Source organism: Amphibalanus amphitrite, unplaced genomic scaffold (assembly GCF_019059575.1).
Source record: "Amphibalanus amphitrite isolate SeventyFive unplaced genomic scaffold, NRLGWU_Aamphi_draft 000275F_arrow, whole genome shotgun sequence".
Taxonomy (NCBI): domain Eukaryota; kingdom Metazoa; phylum Arthropoda; class Thecostraca; order Balanomorpha; family Balanidae; genus Amphibalanus; species Amphibalanus amphitrite.
In genome coordinates this window covers 620436-642191 of record NW_024881770.1, presented here as the reverse complement: position 1 = coordinate 642191, position 21756 = coordinate 620436, and the positions used below count along the sequence as shown (strand labels likewise).

Genomic DNA, 21756 nt, shown 5'->3' with positions numbered 1-21756 from the left:
CAGGATAATGCCTTGTCTTGTCACTAGTGCGGGATGGCCGTGGTCCAAGCACAGTCGCTGTGACAGACGGTTCGATGTGTCGACCAATCATGTTGCTTCGTTTTTGGCGCCTTGTGTGTTGTCCGGTCTGTCAAGACTCAGCTGGCTCAGTCTCGACTCTGGCTCTGGCCATCAGAGAGCGAAAGGAGCTGCGCGCGCGGCTGCAGCAATTCATCGGCGGCGGCGCTGTGAACGCTGTGTCGGCGGCGCGCGAACAGGAGCTGATCGCGCTAAACGAGGACCGCCAGCAGCTTGTCCATCTGCAGCAGCTGGTGTTGCAGCTGATGGGCGGCCAGCAGCTGGCGGCGGTCGCTACCCCCCCCCCCCCCCCCGCCGGTCCTGTGTGCGGGGACCGCCGCGCCCGGCAGTGATGGAGGGTACTATGGCGGTGTTACATTCCTAACTGTTGTCACATATCAACTGAGAACCGTCCGGCCGGAGGCAGTTAACGCCGGCCGGCACCTACTCACCGTGGCCGTATTTTTTTATATGGAGAGAGGAGAGAGGAGAGAGAGGACATCAGGTTGTCAGAGAAATAAAGTGTATATTTATTATTTGAATCGAGCGAGTCGCGTGTTCCACGAGCGGGACTTGGAGCAAAAAGCTGGCATTGAGATACAACGAACAGAACGTGGCGTCGAGCAGGAACGCCCCCGGCTATGTACACGGTGCTGCTGGGCGCGCGACCAACAAAACACGAGAATGCATCAACATCAAAGACACACGGTACATCAAAGCCCTCCGCGCCATCGCTGGGTCCGTCGGCACCGCTAGCGCTTCTACAAAACAAGCACGCACATAGAGACGCCATTTCCAAACGCACGCATACACAGAACAAAAACGCACATGCACGTCCATTCGTTTCACTCAGTCACCCATGAACGGCTTGGGTTTCCGGACGGTCACCAGCCGGCGGGGCCGCGCCGCGGCAATAGGCGTGAGTCTCCTCGTTGAGCTTGCTGAGCGCGCTGCCACCGGAGGCGGACGGGGCGCCGCCGGCCGCGCCGTCCTTCGCGTCGCTCACCTCCACCTCGACCCCACTGTCGGAGTCCTCGGCGGCGGCGCGCCGGCGCAGCTGCTCGCAGATCTCCTCTGTGACGAAGGTGGCGCACTTGGAGTCGCGCATCAGCGGCGTGAACTCGAGCTCTGGCCGGCCCTGGTGCAGGCGCCTGGCGCAGGTAGTGCTCCGTCAGCGGCCGCGGCTGCACCACGGCAGCGCGCGATGCTCGCACAGCTCGCACTCACGCTCCACGGGAGCCGGCGCCGACTCCGGTCGCCGCCGCTTCACCGGCGTCGAGCTGGCCTGAGACGAGCCCTTTGCCGCACCGCCCGAGCCCGTGTGAGGGATGATTGTGAATTGTGATCTCGTTGTTGATTTTGATGGGCTGTCCGGTGGCGGCCGCCGCCGCAGCTGCCTTCCTACGGCCAAACGACTCCATAATCTTCTTGGCGACGACAGAGTGAGGGCTGTAGACGTCATTCTCGAACTGTTTGTATACATATGCGAATGTGGCCGTACAGACGGTGCACTTGTAGGGAAAGGTGCACCGGGTTCAGCATCACAAGGTGGTCCTTAAAGACGTGGTGCAGGAGCTTCCACTGGTACACCTGGCGCACACAGAGAAAACACGTCACCGGTAAATCCCAGTTTGAAGTGAAGGAAGATGTGCATGAAATCCTAGGACCAGACAACTCGCAGGGGGGAAGTCCACAAATGACGCAACATCACTAGGTACAACCTCGTATCGCACAGCAATGTAAAATCATTAATGGTACCTAATGGTCTCCCTAATAACCGTGTACGTGTATCTCCAACCCGAGCCGCCTCCCACGATAAGATCAAGACTTGTGTCAAGACATGTGTCCTAAGTATTAAGTAATAAGTTCACCTGTATCAAGTTCACCTAGCACCACTTTTCTGAAAGAAAAGTGGTTCATGTTTTAGTGCCATCTTTCATTATAGAAAGACAATGATGTTGAATGTGTTTTCTGATGAACCACAAAGTGAAAATCAGTGATTTATGGGTGCATTGTATTTAAGAATTCCTTTTGAATTATCATGAGCAGAGTTGAATACCTCCTTTTGCACTCTTTAGAAAATTACCCCGTTTACATGAGTCATTCAGCCCTAAACGGAAATATCCGATTAGCCAGGGAACGGAAAAATGCGTTTCGGTGGCCCCGTTTACATGAGCCTTATCGGAAAAATCCGTTCCGGAACGGATAATTCCCTTTACGCCGGCAGCCCGAAAAATACGGATATTTTGCGCATTTTTACATGTCTGGCGCAGCTCCTATCAAGCATTATTTGTGCTTGTTTTAGGCTTAATTTACTTGATTCTTAAAAGTTTTGTATGTAGAATTGGAAATAATCATGGCACAAGCCATTATTTTACTTGTGTGCTGTAAAAGAAGTGTGATTAATTGTCAGAAAGCAAGTAAACAATTGAGGTTTTGGACAACATTGAAGAGCACATCTACATTGAAAGTCTTTTTGGTTTCAGAAAAAGGCTAAAACAGCTCATAATAGTCATAGCTCATCATGATGGACCTCCAGTAAGTTGACAAAATGAAAATGCATGAAAGGATGTGCAGGATGGTGCCACACTTCAGAAAACATTGGTATGAAAGTGGGTGGTGCGGGATTGTGTATACATTTTTAGTTGACAGATTTGAAGCACTTGAATATTCCAGCATTCTATTTTCATTTTTTGCTTTTAGCTGCTCAGTTCTTCAAAGACAGGGCCATGGGTCAGATCAGTACTAGGTGAATTGTGTAGTAGATGTGACCTGTGGGTGCATTGCTTGACTGTCGGGTGCGTGCAACACAGTATCCATCATTTCCATGTGTTTTAGTCATAACAGAAATTACATCTCCTCACCACCAAACTTTAAGACACTATCAGTGCATTTTTCAAAATGCATAGAATAATCCACTCTCAATCACACCAGGTAAGATGTGAAGATGAAGTCCGAGTGGTACCTATGTGGTTTGGTAGGTTGGTTGACCTTGTAGATTTGTAGGAAGTAGTTTGGTATAATAGGTTGTAGGCATGTAGGTGTGTTTGTAGGATGGTAGGTTGAAAGTTAGGTTGGTAGGTAAGGTTATGTATGATTCTACAAATTCCACAAAACTTGCCAGTTGCCTGCTTCCACCATCCGAGATTAACCAAACTTTCAGAGACCTTCCCACCACTGAAGAATCTACTTCTTTGGAACAATAAGGTGAACATTTAAATATAGGTGGGGGGGGGGAGGGGCAGATGCCAGTATCACTGAGTAAATTTGGCTTGTGTCTTGTGTACATTTTGGCATGCAGCCAAGTTACTGTCCCAACCAGCCAGCGTGCCCTGCCGTCTGGTGGCTGTTCGCTGAAGCATAAGTTATCTGAATCACTGCTAGGAAGTTTGAAGTACCTAGGTAGAGAAAATTGTTTGGGAGTATTTAGGTACTAAAGCAAAATAAATCAAGCACCATATCCAGTGTACCAAGCACTAAATGGCACTAGCATGCTGTTCCAAGTGGCTATAGGGAGCGACTGGCTGGGAAGGCTGTTGGTTGCCCTGGAATTGAACGCTGATTGTTGAATCTAAGAAATATGGAAATTACCCATAAACTAGAATGCTTCCCTTTTGAAGCATAGGACGTTCCTCTCAACACTTATGTAGGTACTTTATGAATCTGACACAATGGCGCGAAATCAGGGGCAAAAAGTGGATTTTTCATTGTCATTAGACCTACCATTCAAGATAAATATGTATTTTGATGTGTAAACTAAAAAATTTCATCTATAAAACATGCATATTCATGTCATTTTCTGCTAGATGCGCAAAAAATCCGTTTAGGCCTGACGTCCTAAACGGATATTTCCCATTAATTCATCGGATATTTCCGTTCCGCGTAATCGTCATTTTTGCGCGCCCAAACCAGTTTACATGAGTCGAAACTTGCGCACTTTTCGCTAAACGGAAATATCCGTTCTAAACGTCATTTTCGCTGACTCATGTAAACGGGGTAAATGAAGAGACTCACAAAATTAAAACATGATTAGAAAGAACACATCCTTAGAAATGTTTTGTGTGCTAACCATATTTTTTTCACAAAACATTTATAACTTCCACCAAACCACACAATGAGTCAGGTGAGATTATCTTACATTAGGTAAGGTTAGGTAAGGTTAGATTAGGTTGTATTATTTCTGCTTGTAGTGTACCTGACTTTTCAAGGTAGGTACATGATAATTTTAATTGCAATAATCACCTTAAAATATATATTGGCTAGCAACCTAGATAAAGGCTAGGCCACACATGGCAATTAAATAAATATTAACAATTGTTTCATACTTTCACATCGCATCGTAAGAAACATTCAGTTATTTACCTTTGGGGCTCGGGCTGGGCGGTGGGTGAAAAGTTGAGAATTCTTCTTGCCCCTCGACCACCTCCTCTCCTCACCCGTCCTCGTCCTCTCCCTCGCTCACCAGGCATCTTCACCTGGAAGGTAGGCATACAGAAATGGGCCAGTCTGCAAAACGTGGCAGGTCTTGACAATATGTTGTCAGGGCACACACCACAGGTTGTGGCAGGTTTGAGGAATTTTGGGGCAGAAGCAAGGAAATCTGGGGCAGAAGTTGAAAGCTTGTCACAGCATTGATTCATTTCGCTTTTCATACTTATTAAATGATGCACTTCATCATTATATCATTTTCATCATATTCATGAGGGGCCCTCATGAAAGGAATTGGGTTGCCCAGGTCTCGGCATTCCGCTTGGGGCAATGTTTTGACTGTCCCAAACATCTTGTCACGGATTGAGCTCCCTGCCACACTTTGAAGACTGGGAAATTGGTGCTGGAATGGAAACACTATCAGATTCATGACAATTTTTCCAATACCATAGGTATTTGTTATTCAAATAGCACTTGTCTCAACTTAGTCTATCACTATTCATATAAACCTGGAAATAGTCTAGCTTTTAATATCACATACCAAAATACATGTATATATATACCTATCAGATGAATCAGAATTGGAATATTTTAAGATATAGATAACATAACTCATTAAAACAGGCAATTCCAAAAGCGTAAACACGACATACATCATAACCAAAGCAAGGATCATTGTATATTTCAATTGTAACATGCGCGCCGTTTATGGCGACAAAACCCGCTTCCATATCTTATGACCTTGAAGTCTAGTGATGTGTCAACATTGTCGCTAGACATTATCCGATTGATAATTTATGATAATCGATAATTTTTTTACGCGATTCACGTGATGATAGCTTGCCAGGTGAATTCTAAAATTTCGTTTTATCCAGGGAAAAAATCATGGGCCGATCTGAGAAAACTTTTTGAAGGTGGCAGTCTTCCTTTAACGTTGAAGTCTTACTGAAGAGCTTTGAAAGTTTTTTCTCAACTATTTCCATTTAGACGAAGCCTGCCTTCTGAAAGGAACAAAGATGTGTTCGAGCCTTTCAGATCAGCCCAGCGAACTTCCCCGCTCCATTTATATTTGTTTTGTAATCTCCTTGTTGTCGGGTTCCATTGTGCTCCGACGACTGGGGTGCGACGCATCCCGTTCTGTTTTTGTGGGATCGGTACACACACAGACACACACACGCACGCGCGCGCGCCACATAGGCCGCTTTGACCTTTGCTCGGTGGCCTGACGATTTTTTGTTACTTTTTACTTTTATTTATTAATTCATATGGTGAACATGTATGCTTTTGCCGTACGCGTTGACTTATCGCGATTAGATGGCAGTTTATGGCGCCGACTATATCCGGGGTGCCCTGGGGACAGGGACAGCTCTCCCCCGGAATAGCAGTGTACCCCCCCCCCCCCCCAAGCAGCGGCACCGACAGCGGCGTAACAAAGAACACGCGCGTGAGGGCTGATGGGACCGTATGAAATATACAAAATACCTACATACATGTCTACATGTCTCTCACGGGAATTCAAATTGTGAGGAAAAGCCTCGAGAGCTAGGTTTAAACAAATATTGTGCTTCCTCTTGATTTCTGGTTTTATTGCGATATATGCTAAATCTGCTCCAAGACAAAACAATTATTATTGAAGTGCTGGCTGACTATTGAGAAGGAACAATTTTTTACGTCTCTGCATTTATTTTTTTATTTGTAGGCTGTATTGTAATATTTTGGTTAACGAGCTGATAAGATTATGATGTATTCTGACGTTATTTTGTCATGCGCCTAGACAAAAATATTACCGCTTACTCTCAGTCATTTACATATCTTAATCAGCATTTGCCGTTCATTCAATCTATTTTTTTCGATCTCACAGCGCGGACCTGTCTGCAGGACACAAAGACAACCGCGCTTGGTCGTATCACGCGCCCTAAAATCGGCCAATAAAGACGGCGAACGTCTCCCTGAACGAAGCATTTCCTATCACCGCGGATTTTGTTGTTTATCGATAGGGCCCTGGCTGTCGTCAATCACAAAGATTTTGTTTCTGGGTCGCAGTGAACGCGCGGCGATATAGCGTGTGTAAAACAGGAAAGCATCATAGAAACTGTGGCTGTAAAACAGGAAACGTCGGAGGAACTACGCGAGTGAAACAGGGGGCATCAGTGAGCATCGGTTTCGGTGGCTGGCGGCCAGAATTCAGACAATGGTCGTCGTCGGCGCTCCCCCTGCTCTGGTGATGCGATGGCGTCTCTCCGAAAGCTGATTTTCTGGAGCGTCAGCCCGCGGCCTGCGGGACAGACCGCTCGGTGTGATGTGGTGCAGCCGCGACGAGCTTGAACTTTAAAGTCTGTCAACCCATACTGCTTGCTTACCCTCGCCCCGCCACTTACTTATATCATCCCTCTCTCTCACATCACCTCGTGTCATACACCACCATACATAGCATGCCATACTCGTGTCCTACTCTTCTCCCATGCTCCTTTCTCTCAGTTTATCACCCTTACCTCCCACTCCACTACTTCCACTCACTCTTCAAATCTTTCCCACTCCCATCGACCAGTCCGTCCGATCCCCTCAGTCCCCTGACAGCCAATCCGTCGGATTCCACGGTCCCGACCGGCCAGTCTATCTGATATCACTTAGTCCCCGGGCGGCCAGTCCGTCCGCTCCCCTCAGTCCCCGACTGGTCAGTCCGTCCGCTCCCTCAGTCCCCTGCCGAGGGATCGGGCGGACCCTGGGGACAGAGACAGAGTCCGTCCGATCTCCTCAGTTCCCGGCCGGCCGGTTAGTCCGTCCGATCCCTTTAGTCCCAGCCAGTCCATCCGCTCCCTCAGTCCCCGACCGGCCAGTATTACAGGCCCTGGGGCCGACTCGTCCCCCCGGAATGGCCGTGTTTTCGGCGAGCTCCTGCTGCGCGCGGACGACCGTCGGGAGCGAGGTGGAGACGGCTGCGCTGCTCCCGGTACTCGGGGGAGCGCTGTACTGCAGCGGCGATGACCAGACTCCCTCTGCCCAGCTCGCTGTCTGCACGCATACGACCAGGGGAATGTCCGCTACTGCTTATGGGGAAAGGGTGGATACTGGGGTGAGAGGCAGTTTTTGTGTAGTAAAACTTTGTGATAATGGGCTCATGTAACTAAGTGAAGTCACTTTCTGCTCCTGAATTTGTTACTTTGTTGGCTGTCCTTGGATTGGTGTTGTTTACCGAGTGAATCAATTTGTCACCTTGTCTGTGCGCGCCGGGTCGTTTGTTTTAGTGTTCATTTCGCCGCGCCGGTGTGAGAAACGCCCTCCAAGAAGGCCGTCTGGCCCTGCCTAACACTGGCGTTAATGTGCGCGGCGTCGCCGGCTTGGTCCGCGCCCGGCCTATTGACGTCCTCGGTCCGGTCTGCACGGTAATCACGTTCACATAGTTGGCTGATGTAAGGTCGATCCCCCGCTGACGAGTTCTCTCGAGAGAACCACACCGCTGATGTAAGGTCGATCCCCCGCTGACGAGTTCTCTCGAGAGAACCACACCGCCTGCGGGTTCACAACGGCCCCTCCCCTTTAACGAGAAAAACGAAATAGCGTTCTAGGAATTCCATGGAAGAAGGTAAAAAAAAAAAAAAAATCACTGCTGCACGTCTTGCCGCGCTCGCTGCCCTCTGTCGACTGGCGCCTGGCATGTCCCTCTCCGCTTCCCTCTCGCCCCTGCCTCCCCGCGGCCATGCGCCTCCCGCCGTCCCTCCCCCTCCCGTTGTTCCCCCTCTCTCCCCTCACTTCGCCGTGCGTCCCTATCCGATCCGTCAACATACCTTACCGTCTCCGCCGTTAAGGTGGCTATTGACGTCCTCGGTCCGGTCTGCACGGTAATCACGTTCACATAGTTGGCTGATGTAAGGTCGATCCCCCGCTGACGAGTTCTCTCGAGAGAACCACACCGCCAAACCCGCCAAACCGGAGGAAACGACCCAATGCCTCTTTTGCCGCGCCACCCGCCTGAGATCCCACTTATGACCTCGGCTGCCTACTCACCTGAGGTCACCAGAGGTTATCTGCTCCGCACACCTGCGGTCCGACTAATGACCCGGGGCGCCGCTTCATGCCCGCCGACCTCCTGCCTAAGGTCACCGTCATGACCTTCCGCCATTTCACGCGCCCGCGGTCGCCCCTTGTGACCGCCTGCCGTGCCATGACCGGCCGGCTACTCTCCCAAGGTCACAGGTCATGACCTCCGGCCGCGCGCCGTCCGTTCGTCTGGGGTCACTATTATTGACCTCCAGCTGACCTTCCCAGGTCGCCCGGTCACGACCTCCGACTGCCCCGCAGCCTAGAGTCACCGGTCAGACCTCCAGTTGCCCCACATACCTTAATTCACCGGTCGTGACCTTGATATGCACCACATACCTGGCGTCACCGGGCGTGACCTTCAGTTGCGCAACATACCTGATGACACCGATCGTGACCCCCGAAGGACAACTCGTCTGGTGTCACCATTCGTGGCCCCCGGCCGCGGCACCCGCCAGCCGCACTAATGCCACGGTCCCCGTACACACATGACCCTCGGCCCCACATACGTCTGAGGTCACCGGCCGTTTCCTTCTCTTACGTCCCTGCCGAAGTAGAGATATGGAGAAAGAAAGAGCGAGAGAGAGAGAGAGAGAGAGAGAGAGAGAGAGAGAGAGAGAGAGAGAGAGAGAGAGAGAGAGAGAGAGAGAGAGAGAGAGAGAGAGAGAGAGAGAGAGAGAGAGAGAGAGAGACGCGAGCATTCGCCCCTTTGTACGCGACAATTACCTATCAAGTGATCAGGGTCACGAGGGGAAAAAAAGCGGCCATAGCAACCTGCATCAAATATTCTGCCGAGACGTGTACTTACAAAGCTCCATCTCTGCTCTGGCCCGAGAAGCTCGGTGCGCGTGCGCGTGGAAATGCATACATATTCGCAGTGATGCAGCCATTAGGACAAACGACTCGTAGTCCCCGGAAAGGGCCACTGGCGCCCTCCTGCCAGCTACTGACAGGCTCTTTACAAGCCCGGCACGCTCCAGCGTTCTCCCACGGCTGCGGTCAAGTCGTCCTGGTCTCAGTCAGACCACCTAACCCCCGACAGACCCTCACAGGCCCCGGTCAGGCCACAGCTGCCCGCTCCTGGCAGGCTCCTTACAAGCTCCGCGCAGCCTCAGCAGTCTTCCACGGCTCCGGTCAAACCGTCGTGGTCCCGGTCAGACCACATAACCCCCGACAGACCCTCACAGGCCCCGGTCAGGCCACAGCTGCCCGCTCCTGACAGGCTCCTTACAAGCCCCGCACAGCTCTAGCAGTCTTCCACGGCTCCGGTCAAGCCGTCGTGTTCCCGGTCAGACCACATAACCCCCGACAGACCATCGCAGGCCCCGATCAGGCCACCGCTGCCCGCTGACAGGCTCCTTACAAGCCCCGCGCAGCCCCAGCAGTTTTCCACGGCACCGGTCAAGCCGTTCTGGTCTCAGTCGGACCACCTAAACCCCGACAGACCCTCACATGCCCCGATCAGGCCACCGCTGGCAGGCTCTTTACAAGCCCCGCACAGCCTCAGCAGTTTCCCACGGCGCCAGGCCAGCCGTTCTAGTCTCAGTCAGACCACATAACCCCCGACAGACCCTCACCGGCCCCGATCAGGCCACAGCTGCCCGCTGCTCACAGGCTCTTTACAAGCCCCGCGCAGCCCCAGCATTTCCCACGGCACCGGCCATGCCAGCAAGGTCTCAGTCAGGCCACATAACCCCCGACAGACCCTCACCGGCCCCGGTCATGCCACATCTGCCCGCTGCTCACAGGCTCTTTACAAGCCCCGCGCAGCCCCAGCATTTCCCACGGCACCGGTCATGCCGTCCTGGTCTCAGTCAGGCCACCTAGCCCCCGACAGACCATCACAGGCCCCGATCAGGCCACCGCTGCCCGCTGACAGGCTCCTTACAAGCCCCTCGCAGCCCCAGCAGTTTCCCACGGCACTGGTCAAGCCGTTCTGGTCTCAGACGGACCACCTAAACCCCGACAGATCCTCACATACCCCGATAAGGCCACCGCTGGCAGGCTCCTTATAAGCCCCGCACGGCTCCAGCAGTCTCCCACGGCTCCTGTCCAGCCGTCATGATCCCGGTCAGACCACATAACCCCCGACAGACCCTCACCGGTCCCGGTCAGGCCACAGCTGCCCGCTCCTGACAGGCTCCTTAGAAGCCTCGCACAGCTCTAGCCGTCCTCCCGGGCCGGTTAGGTTGTCATGCATTGTATGCACTATATTGTATGTGTTGTATTGCGCCCTCGTGAGCGATCTGCGCATTCGAGTTTCGTGGCGATTACTGCTCTCATGCCGTTCTGCGGCAAAATATTTTTACCGTGACGTCGTACTTCCGAAGCTACATTCCTGTGCAGACCGAAGATGCCCGGAACGCGTTTGCACGGAATACATTTCGTCTTCGCAGTAAGCTACCATCAGCGGTCGATTCCATAAAGGTGGCTAAAAAAAATATCTGACCGTTTTCCGCCTATTCTCTTTTGAAAGCTGAATGGTATTATCGTATTCTGTTACTAGCTATGATTTCCATAGTGATAAAGTGAACTGCAACCCAAGCACGCAGACATACAGTTGGGGCATATTAGGCATCGAGAGTGTTGTTACTTGGGGCGTAAAATACCACGTGATGTGAGATATTACCAAGATATGAAATCGGCCGCGAGACAACAACTCGCAAGCCCCGAAACGACTACGGCCGCTTTCCTGCCGTTTGCTCACATACTCCCTGCAAGCGTCGCACGGCCCCTGCAGTCCCCAATCCCTCCCCGCTGTAGCTTATTCTGCCCCTCTTGCCTCATCCCGGCGATCAGCGCCCCTTGTCCCATCCCTTCCTTTCCTCTTCGGAAGAGGGTGCGCCGACGTATCGGCCAGTCTCCCCCGCCTCCTCCCAAATCGGCTCCCCAGGGGGTCGGGGGGAGGGAGTGTGACACCGAGACACCTGCGCGACGACCGTCAGTTCCCTACCCGAGCGAGCGCCTCGCCGGGGCGTGTCTCGGCCGCGGTCACTGTCCATTGTCCTGTCACGTAGCGGCGCGGGTGGAAACGCTGGGGGGGGGGGGGGCAACCGAGCCGCCCCGCTGAGGGCCATTCTGCTGGACCGCGCCGCGGGTTCTGCCAGGCGGCGGCAGCTGCCCACCGCGCTGCTCGCCCTCTCGTGCGACTCGCGCCGCCACCACATACCGTAACACTGCACCCTCCTCAGACGCATATGAAATCAGCGTCGGCTAGACGGCGTCCCCAGGCACGCAACTGGGACGCGCCGCGTCCAGCCGGTCGCGTCCCGCTAACTACCCGGAACGAGAAACGCACGTTCCTCCTCCGTGCGCACCTATTCGCGGTGACGTCGCGGTTTTTCAGGAGCGCGCTGTAACCTCCGTGTTGTTCAACACTTGGAAAAAAATGGTAACAGCGGCACATAACTCGAGAACCAACAAAGCCACAGCGCCGCGGAAGAGCGCATTCGATAGCACTTTTAACCCTCTTTCCGGATTGCGTCCTCAGATTTGACCCCCATGCCCACGGTCAGGCCTCTAGAGGGCAAAAAAAAAAAACAACAACGAAATAACTGGTTTACAGAAAATGTTTTTTTTTTTCCAACCACCTTGACTCAGTAGAGCCACGACATTACTTTGCAAGGATCGTACTCCTCTCGTCGAGACGAGTCGACAGACCATAAGTTAACTCCTAAATGTTAACTTGAAAATTTGACTGCTGGTCAAGGTCATGACCCGACCGGAAAAGTTCCCGGCTAACCAGCCGACCGCTCCCGGCTCACCAGCCGACCGCTCCCGGCTCACCAGCCGACCGCTCCCGGCTCACCAGCCGACCACTCCCGGCTCACCAGCCGACCGCTCCCGGCTCACCAGCCAACCACTCCCGGCTCACCAGCCGACCACTCCCGGCTCACCAGCCGACCACTCCCGGCTCCCCAGCCGCCCACTCCCGGCTTACCAGCCGACCACTCCCGGCTCACCAGCCGACCACTCCCGGCTTACCAGCCGACCACTCCCGGCTCGCCAGCCGACCACTCCCGGCTCACCAGCCGACCACTCCCGGCTCACCAGCCAACCACTCCCGGCTCACCAGCCGACCACTCCCGGCTCACCAGCCGACCACTCCCGGCTCCCCAGCCGCCCACTCCCGGCTGACCAGCCGACCACTCCCGGCTGACCAGCCGACCACTCCCGGCTCACCAGCCGACCACTCCCGGCTTACCAGCCGACCACTCCCGGCTCGCCAGCCGACCACTCCCGGCTCACCAGCCGACCACTCCCGGCTTACCAGCCGACCACTCCCGGCTTACCAGCCGACCGCTCCCGGCTCACCAGCCGACCACTCCCGGCTTACCAGCCGACCACTCCCGGCTCACCAGCCGACCACTCCCGGCTTACCAGCCGACCACTCCCGGCTTACCAGCCGACCGCTCCCGGCTCACCAGCCGACCACTCCCGGCTTACCAGCCGACCGCTCCCGGCTCACCAGCCGACCGCTCCCCCGGCTCACCAGCGGCCGTACCGGCCGAATCACCCAACCACACTCTACCCCCAGTCATGCTCACTCACCTCCCATGTCCTTCCTCTTCTCTCGTCTGTGAACAGGGGTGTTCACGGGCACCGCACACTGCTGCGTGCGGTGTGTGCGGTGCGTTCAGCAGGCCGCGCCACCCACGATGATGGCCGTCGCCTCGTCTGCGGTGCCCCGCTGTCTGTCATGAATAAGACCCCTCTCTCTCCTGGTCGCGCAGTCCCCGTGTGGGCGGACCCCACTGACTGACAGGTTGATGTATCGGTGATGGGCTGTTACACTGACACGGCCGGCCGGTACCGCTAGGCGCTTACCCCTCGCCCACCGCCATACCAACCGTCATACCATCATCCGTTCCTACCAACCGGCCACATCGGCCGACCACCCGGCTCCATCAGCCGACCACCCGGCTCTATCAGCCGACCACCCGGCTGCATCAGCCGACCACCCGGCTCCATCAGCCGACCACCCGGCTGCGTCAGCCGACCACCCGGCTCCATCAGCCGACCACCCGGCTCTATCAGCCGACCACCCGGCTGCATCAGCCGACCACCCGGCTCTATCAGCCGACCACCCGGCTGCATCAGCCGACCACCCGGCTCTATCAGCCGACCACCCGGCTCCATCAGCCGACCACCCGGCTCTATCAGCCGACCACCCGGCTGCATCAGCCGACCACCCGGCTCCATCAGCCGACCACCCGGCTGCGTCAGCCGACCACCCGGCTCCATCAGCCGACCACCCGGCTCTATCAGCCGACCACCCGGCTGCATCAGCCGACCACCCGGCTGCACCAGCCGACCACCCGGCTGCATCAGCCGACCACCCGGCCACATCGGCCGACCACCCGGCCATTCCGGCCCGATCCTTCCCGGCCACACCGCCGACACTCCCGACCCTGCGGTGTGACACCCACTCGGTGAAACGTCAGTAGAACACAAACCCGTAGTAGAACACAGTAGAACACAAACCCAGTGATTCCCCCTCTCCTCCGGGTGAGTCACTGCCTGCCCTCCCCCCCCCCCCCACCTCCCCTCCAGACGGTATCCCGCTCCTTCGCTCCCTGTCCCTGCCCCTCTGCCCGTTTGTCCCGGCCTTGCGCCGCCGTCCTAACTAAACATCATCTCCGGTCTCGGCTGTGAACCGGCCGTCCCGACCGCCGCCATCGGACACTGCTGACCCAAAAGACGGGCTGTTTGTCGGACCTCCACCCCTCGTCTCCGCCGAATGGGGCTAGCCGCCGGCGACGCCCGCTGGCCCATAGACCCGCGTCTATTCACTGTAGGCAAACAGGCTGCGTCCGTGCTACAGGGCGCGCTAGCCGCGATATGCGCCTGACTTGTGCGTTTGCGAGGTACTTACATACGTATGTACCTCGCCACTGACCGCCCCTGCAGGCGCCACATTAGTAGGTAAGTACCACAATCGGTCCTCGAACATTAATGAGGTCCAAACTCAGGTCAGCTCCCGTCCTGACTGAACACAGCAGAAAAACGACACCTCAACAGATACCACCTAACGTCAGCCCGGTCAGCGCCTGAGGCATTTCCTTGCGCTCTTTCACTCGGTTCGGACGCCATTCATGATCCCGGTCCCTCGTGGCGGGCAACGGAAGACAGCAAAACAAGCCGTTCATGGCCCCTTACCTGTTGTTCTTGACTCCCTTCCCCTTGGGTCACCTGCTGCCGGTCCTCTAGCCTCCAACCTCCTTCGCCGAGTGCGAATCCCCCGCTGTCGATCTCGCCGACTCCCATCTCTTTCACTGATCAACACTGAACGTCTCGCCATAGCTCCCTTGCCTGCGCGTCACACCCACGAGCGAAAAAAAAATCACTGCTGCACGTCTTGCCGCGCTCGCTGCCCTCTGTCGACTGGCGCCTGGCATGTCCCTCTCCGCTTCCCTCTCGCCCCTGCCTCCCCGCGGCCATGCGCCTCCCGCCGTCCCTCCCCCTCCCGTTGTTCCCCCTCTCTCCCCTCACTTCGCCGTGCGTCCCTATCCGATCCGTCAACATACCTTACCGTCTCCGCCGTTAAGGTGGCTATTTACGCCCTTGTTTGTGTGGCGAGCGCCGTCGGGCTCTCCAGTTAACGGCGAGAGATCGGTGACAAATGCTCCACTCTCACAAATGCCTTCTAAATTGTAGGCAATTAAGATAAAAACGATTCAGTTTAGCTCCATTTTTTGTTGGAAGCAAATTTTCTGCTCTTCACTGTCCGACTGAAATTTACCAGTCCGATGGGTGTCTTCGTTATCTCTTTGTCACGGTTGAGTGAGTGTTGTGACTTCGAGTTTGACGGCTGGTGTCAACAGCCAATCCCTCCTGAGGGCTCATCGCCTCGTTCATCGATTTTCGGCCTGTTAAACCCCTGTCGGCTACGATCCCCTTCCCCTCCACTTCCCTCGCCGTCATCACAGCGACTGCACCGCACCCCTGCCGCCCCGCCGACTCGGCGGGCATCCCCGCCCCGCCCCGCGCCGGCAGGCCTCGCCGCCCGCTCGCGGCGGCATCTCACGTCCGGCCGGCCCGCCGACGTGACCCAAGTTTTCCGCGTGGGCCCCGCCCCCCTGTTCGGAATGTGGCCACCGCGCCGCCTCCGCCTCCTCCGCCGCTCGACTCCGGGTCCGGGACTCTGATCGGAACTGGATTGCAGGCCGAAGTCGGCCGCTGGCAGTGCGCCGAATCATCCCCCGAATTTAGGTCAGCCTGCCGGAGTTGGCGATACAGTGTATCGTTCCACAGATCCGCTGACGATGAAAATGCGAGTTTGGGCTACCGAGGAGGTGACACCTCGCGCCACCAGTCCATGTACGAGTATTTCGCCCGCCCACGCCGCCTAGCCAGCCAGCTAAACGTCCAACCAGAGTCAGCGCTATGTACCTGACCTGTCCCCGGTCTGAAGATAGTTGGAACAGGGCTTGACCCTTTTCATAGCGCCCCGCCGTGATTGGATATGAATCGACTGAAGTGTGAATTGGTGTCTGGGGCCCGAGGCGTGTCGAATTTTCGGGAACTGCGCGGTCCGGTGCGGCGTTTGATCTATCGGGTGTCGATAACAGCACGGGTTACCCGCCATTTAAAACGAAAGCGATTAATCGCAACGATAGCAACAGTAACTTTCCTGAAAAATCCTATGTTTTCAAGCACATGCATCTGTTTTTAGTTTGGATACCATACCACTGTGTATCTCATGTAAAGCAGGGCTGGTGCTAGGTGGATCGTAATCAGTGATGCCTTATCTCCTGATAAATATTTTTGGGATGATTTCATGATCTCACATAGTCTTACCAAGAATCATTAGTCTTATTTTTTCTCCGGTCGCCACTTCAGGGTATATTTTATTTTTCTACGAGATGAAGAATGACGCTCATGCACGAAGAATGCACTGGTGTCTGGGTCTCGACCGGATTCTGTGGCATTATAAATCACTTCTAGCCGATTCATTTGCATAGGTCTCTTGTTAGCAGAACCCTGAGGTGCGCTTTGAAGTGGCTATCGACCACATCTCTCAAACATACGCCGTTTTAACGAAGTCTTAAAATGAGTTGCTGGTTTCGTATTATTTTTTATATAGATTATCCGTTTATCCTTTAAAATTTCGTTATGAAAGATACATTCGTGTCATCTCTTTTATCCCATCAATGATCTCCGTTTGTTTCCAGCTATTGTCCTGAGACTCATACTTCTTGCCGAATCGACAGGGATGACCTTTGCTGACCAGGCCGTGGCCCGAACCGACCGTTCGTGGTCATTTCCAGCTCGTCTATGATGCCTGTGACAACCCTCACCGGTGGTGACCCTCGCTGACCTTTGTTGACCCGCCCGGCACCCTCCTGTGACCCCAGGTGATCGCGGCGGCTGCGGTCGGTTTCCGCAGCGTGGGAGTCGAGCTGAACCCGTGGCTGGTGCTGTTCTCACGGCTCTGGGCTCGCCGGGAGGGTCTCTCTCCGATGGCGTCTTTCCGGCGGGCTGACCTGTTCTCTCAGGACTTGACCCAGTACCAGAATGTGGTCATATTCGGCGTCAAACAAATGGTAAGTGGCGGGCCGATTGGGGAGAAACTGGCTGATGAGGGAGGGTTTGCTCTTGGCTAACATCGAGCTGTTTAATTGTTGTTATTTTATAGATTGGCATTGGTTTTGTGAGACTTGATTACGACATGATCGGGACTTGGTTCCACAAAATTCAGTTTTACTGGCCTTGGTGGTGGGTGTTAAAGCTTTTGCTTAGAATCTAATGTCACTGGAGAGGTCACATTTCGCGTCTGATGAAATCGGCCGACGGACGATAGGATAGCTACAATATAAGCCCGCCTGTCTCTGGCTGTGTGGGCCGGCTAAACTCTTGAATCTGGAGGATGATGTTTGAAAAGTTTGTTCGGCTAATCATATCACAATGCATGGATAATGTACTTCGACTTCGTATTCTTGATTCGGAAATAAAAGTATCGAATAAAAAGTTTTGAACTATCGAGGGATGAATGCATTTCCGGCTGGAGTGGTATTTTGTTTGATTCCATTCCGCAACGAGTGCACTGGGCTGCATTGTCTTCAAGTTAGATTCCCAGTCTGCATTTCCTTTCTTCATATTGACACTCAATTATGGCTCTTATCCTCTTGAAACGCTTTCTGCTTCAAGCGTTCCTATCTGGTCGTGACAGCACTCAATGGCAGCAAAAGGTGAACGATGATGAATGGCTGGATCAGATATCCACACCGCCTGTGTTCGCTGGAGGGGCTTCTGTCTGCGCCTCTAGTATTTTGCGATGCAAGACAACGAAGAGCGAATATTTGTGAACGATTCCTGGTTAAATTGTGCGTGTAATTTGATGAAATTCGCATGTTTGTTCGATAAGGCTTCCTGTACATAGATACCCGTCGCGCTGATCTCTAAACATTTCACATTTCATTTCACGGCAATCATTTCACAATGCAGTGTTTCTGTTATTGCATCATCAGTTTTCCGTAATTTTGTTTCACATTAGCGTTCCGCCTTTATCCGTGACATGCGTCGTATTTTTATTGGAAATGAATATATTTACTTTCTTTACTTTATTGTTGCAGTTGTGATTATTACAGTTAAACCTATTTTAACTTACTGTTAAAATATTGTCGGAGTTGATATTATATTTGTTTCATCGTGGTTCATATTTGTCTTTTGATTTTCTTCTTTTTTTAATTAGGTTAATTAGGTCGAATTATGAAACCAGGGTATTTTTCTTACCCCGGGTCCACAGCTCCACTTTAGCACGCACGCATACACGCCGTTGAAGAAGAGCTATTGTCTGCTGGATTACAAAGCTCACTCTCTTTAATCAGCCGGGGTAACAAACACCCTTCACTGGGCCATCCGTCCGGCGTTTCTCCAGCCCTGCCTCCGACCTCGCCCCTCGTAAACTCGCTCTGTCAGCTGCGGGTCCCATTTCTGATGTGGAAATGCGAGGCGCACGGTGCGGACTACACACACCCGGCTAATGTGATATCCCCGCCACTGCGCTGGTGAAGGTCCGTAGAAAAACGGCCAACACATCCTGCTCAGACGAAACTGTGTGGAAGCCTGTCTGCAACCCGAGCTGGCGGCGAGCCGGGTTGAGAGGTCTGAGAAGATGTGGTGGGAACGAAAGAGTCGGGGGCTCGCTCTGGCAGGGTAGTGGTCCTGGGTGTCACCCAAACTGTTCACTCCTTGAATTTAACCCAATACCATGTTTTATTGCTTATTTAGACAGTAAAGACTACATATGAGTTCAATCATCGCTGCTCGCCGTAGAATCTGATTCATCATAACGTCGGAATATAATTTGCATGATTCGCGTGATTAACGTTATCATTCGTAAGCATGTTCTGCGGTCACCGCACTAGAAATGTGTGTATCTGCTCTCCAGTTTCATATTTATGTCTGGCCGATAAGTGCCAGCAGGCATTCAAGTAGATCCGGCTGAGAGCAATACAGTAACGGGGCCGAGTTTTCAGCCTTGTAATATTTGTACGCCGCTACCGCTGCCATTTTATTCCCAGATCAGTGTGGAAAATCGCGTAAAGCGTTCGAACGCTAGGGGCGTTCTATTTCTGGACGGCCGTGTGGCGCTCAGTCGATGGGGAGATGCCAACTCTGAGAGCATCCAGTGCCGAGGCTAAAGCTGGCCGTTCCCAGCCCAGTGCTAAAACTGGTAACCCCGTGATAAAACTGGCACCGTGCAGCCCCCGGGGCTGAGCGCGATTCCGCTGCACTTATTCCCGACCTGTCTGCTCACTGGGTCCACCACGCTGATTGGTTTTTCTCCCCCGGGTACGTCCCGAGAATCTGCTGATATTAACCGCGTGGGTGGCGTCTTCAAGTTAGTGAAAATAGCGTAAAGCAATGTGGGCTAGATAGCTTGCTTTTGCATGCATCATGTTGTGATTCCGTTCCCTGCAATGAAATACAAACTGAAAAGGGTTGTTGTTTTGCTCGTGATAAAAGAACCGAAAATAGATGCTTCAGTGCTACATTATGAAAAGTTTACGTGTATAATAAGTGTATATGCGCATTGAGCATCTGAAGGGGGCAGATTCGCCATTCGGGATTCTCAAGGGTCCTGCAGTAGCCGTACCGCCGCTGACTGGTAGGTAGGCTGCGCCGCTCGACACACCGGTCATGCGGTACAGCCTACCTACTCAGGCAGCCGGCTCGCCCAGCTAACATCCTCTCCGCGCCTCCGCGGATCCCAGTCTCCGCGGGCGGACAGCGCTCGCTCCGCGCTGGCGGAGAGGAACAACGCAGAGAAAAACAATCATCGGTGCTTAATATTGGATTCAGCTGAGCAAACATTTGGTTTCTGCGGCACGCAGAATCGTCGTGCCGTGTCGGCAGCTGTGTGGAAAGAAAGCTCGCCGGACGCGCTCGGGCAATTTACGGAGACGGCAGACGCTGTTTGGTTTGGTGAGTCTCTCGAAACGATGCCGGCTGGGAATTTAAGCGATGTGGGCGAGCTTGATGTGTAATTGGACGGATAACTCGACTGTTTTGAGTGCTGCATATTATGTACAAGAACCGAGAGTGTTGCTATTTGGTCGCCATGCCGCTCCCTTCACACTTATGTTTACTTCCAAGTTCACTTTATTCCAAGTTCACTTTATAGAAGCCGACGTTTTACACGATTTAAATCGAAGCGGAGGCTGAACGTTCGGCTGTCATACCTTGAAATAAGGTTCCCATGTCTTCAGATGTTATTTGTGGCTGCAGGCGCAGGAACCAGCGCCAAACAATGAATTACCGCGTCAAACCCAGTTGTAAAAAACATTGCTCGTTACTTCGATTTTATCTTTAAGCTCCTGCCAAAGAAATTCCAGACGTTCAAGTGATATTTCAGTGACATCTAAGGATAGCGAATGAAAAATGTCACCATTCTTCGTATAAACGTGGTAGGTAATGCAGTAGCTGAATTAACAACGTTCAATAGTTATGTTTACATCGCATTTAGTCAAAATGCTAGCCTCAAAAGTGCAAAGATTATGAGGGCGGTTAAAAAGGATCGTCAGCTGTTCACGTGCCACTGCGGTCGACTGGTTGCACTGTAAAACTTCTGAGGTCCAAGTGAAAGTTTCTGGACCGATCTGTCACACTAATGAAGCAACTGTTCCTGGGCACTGTGTCGTCGAATTATAAGGCACGAACTAACACTGTCCGAAATCCAACCACGAACGGCGCCGCTCCCGGCAGAACTGCGAGAAACTGCTAAATCAGCGCGATGGATCTAACCTAACCGGTCGAGACTGTTAAGCGTCGAGCGTGTGATTCGATTTGGTCGGCGGGCCTTTGGGCGGGGTCACGGTGGACGGTCATCTGGTCGGCTGCAGGCCTGCTGACCAGGTGGGAATGTCGCCCGGCGGGCCTCAGCGCCGGAAATAGACGGCCCAGGGGACTGCGGCGGTACTAACCAGAGCACACCGCCACCCTCTGCAGCGGCCCGATCGACAGCCAGCCTATCCCCCCTCTGTCTCTGTCTCTGTCTCTCTCTCTCTCTCTCTTTGTCTCTGTCTCTGTTTCTCTCTCCCTCTCTCTCTCTCTCTCTCTCTCTCTCTCTCTCTTTCTCTCTCTCTTATTATTTTCATTTAAAAAAATCATAGAACTCCCTGAATATGATGCAACACCATACAGCTGAATCATGAAATTTCTTCCTTCAAAATTAATATCACATGATTTATAGCCCAATACATCATTCTTACCAGTCAAAATGATATGCCATATAAAGCACCGAATCGAATATCTGAGGTCTATTAACTGATAATCCAACCCACAGGTATGGGAAGTCCTACATGATTCGCCTGCGATGCATTATAGCAGTCAATGACGCAATCTTGGTAGTTCTATGCATTTATATAATCTCGAACACGATCAGAAAAAGAATGTATTCCCATAACACTGCTGAACGACTCTTTGTCACGCTCTTGGAAACCTTAGCAGCTCCCTCCACGTCAAACAGACAAGTTTGCCAGTGGATGCATGATGACTGAAATTGTAAAACTTGGCCGCTTCTTGGCACCAGTATGCTGCTGTGAGTCCGTGACCTGACTGATGGCTCTCTTCGAGGCGCTAGCTGCCGACCAAATCATCGTCATTGATATTTATGAGAGCCTCACTCTGAGCGCGGCCGCCGCTCGCCTTTGAGGAGACTGAGACGGAAACTTGGCTCTGACCCATCGCGTCTTCCACTTAACCCCATTATAAATGTATCGGCCGGCC

At 53.2% G+C, this 21756-nt stretch overlaps 1 protein-coding gene and 1 long non-coding RNA gene across 5 annotated transcripts in view; one reads left to right on the top strand and one right to left on the bottom strand.

Annotated features, from left to right (window-relative positions):
- Positions 1–21756, top strand: part of LOC122387149 (ATP synthase subunit C lysine N-methyltransferase-like) — a 53338-nt gene that overhangs the window by 19530 nt on the left and 12052 nt on the right. For all 4 annotated transcript variants that reach the window (XR_006257505.1, XM_043377061.1, XM_043377060.1 and 1 more), the window contains exon 4: positions 16881–17069. Coding sequence is in view for 3 of the 4 variants with exons in the window: in XM_043377061.1 (XP_043232996.1) it covers positions 16881–17069 (189 nt within the window). In the remaining variant the exon portion in view is untranslated. The remainder of the gene's footprint in view (positions 1–16880; positions 17070–21756) is intronic.
- Positions 564–5397, bottom strand: LOC122387150. Its single transcript, XR_006257506.1, has 3 exons — positions 5049–5397; positions 4420–4532; positions 564–1647 (listed from the first exon to the last, which is right to left on the bottom strand). It is a non-coding gene; the product is annotated as an uncharacterized LOC122387150 (long non-coding RNA).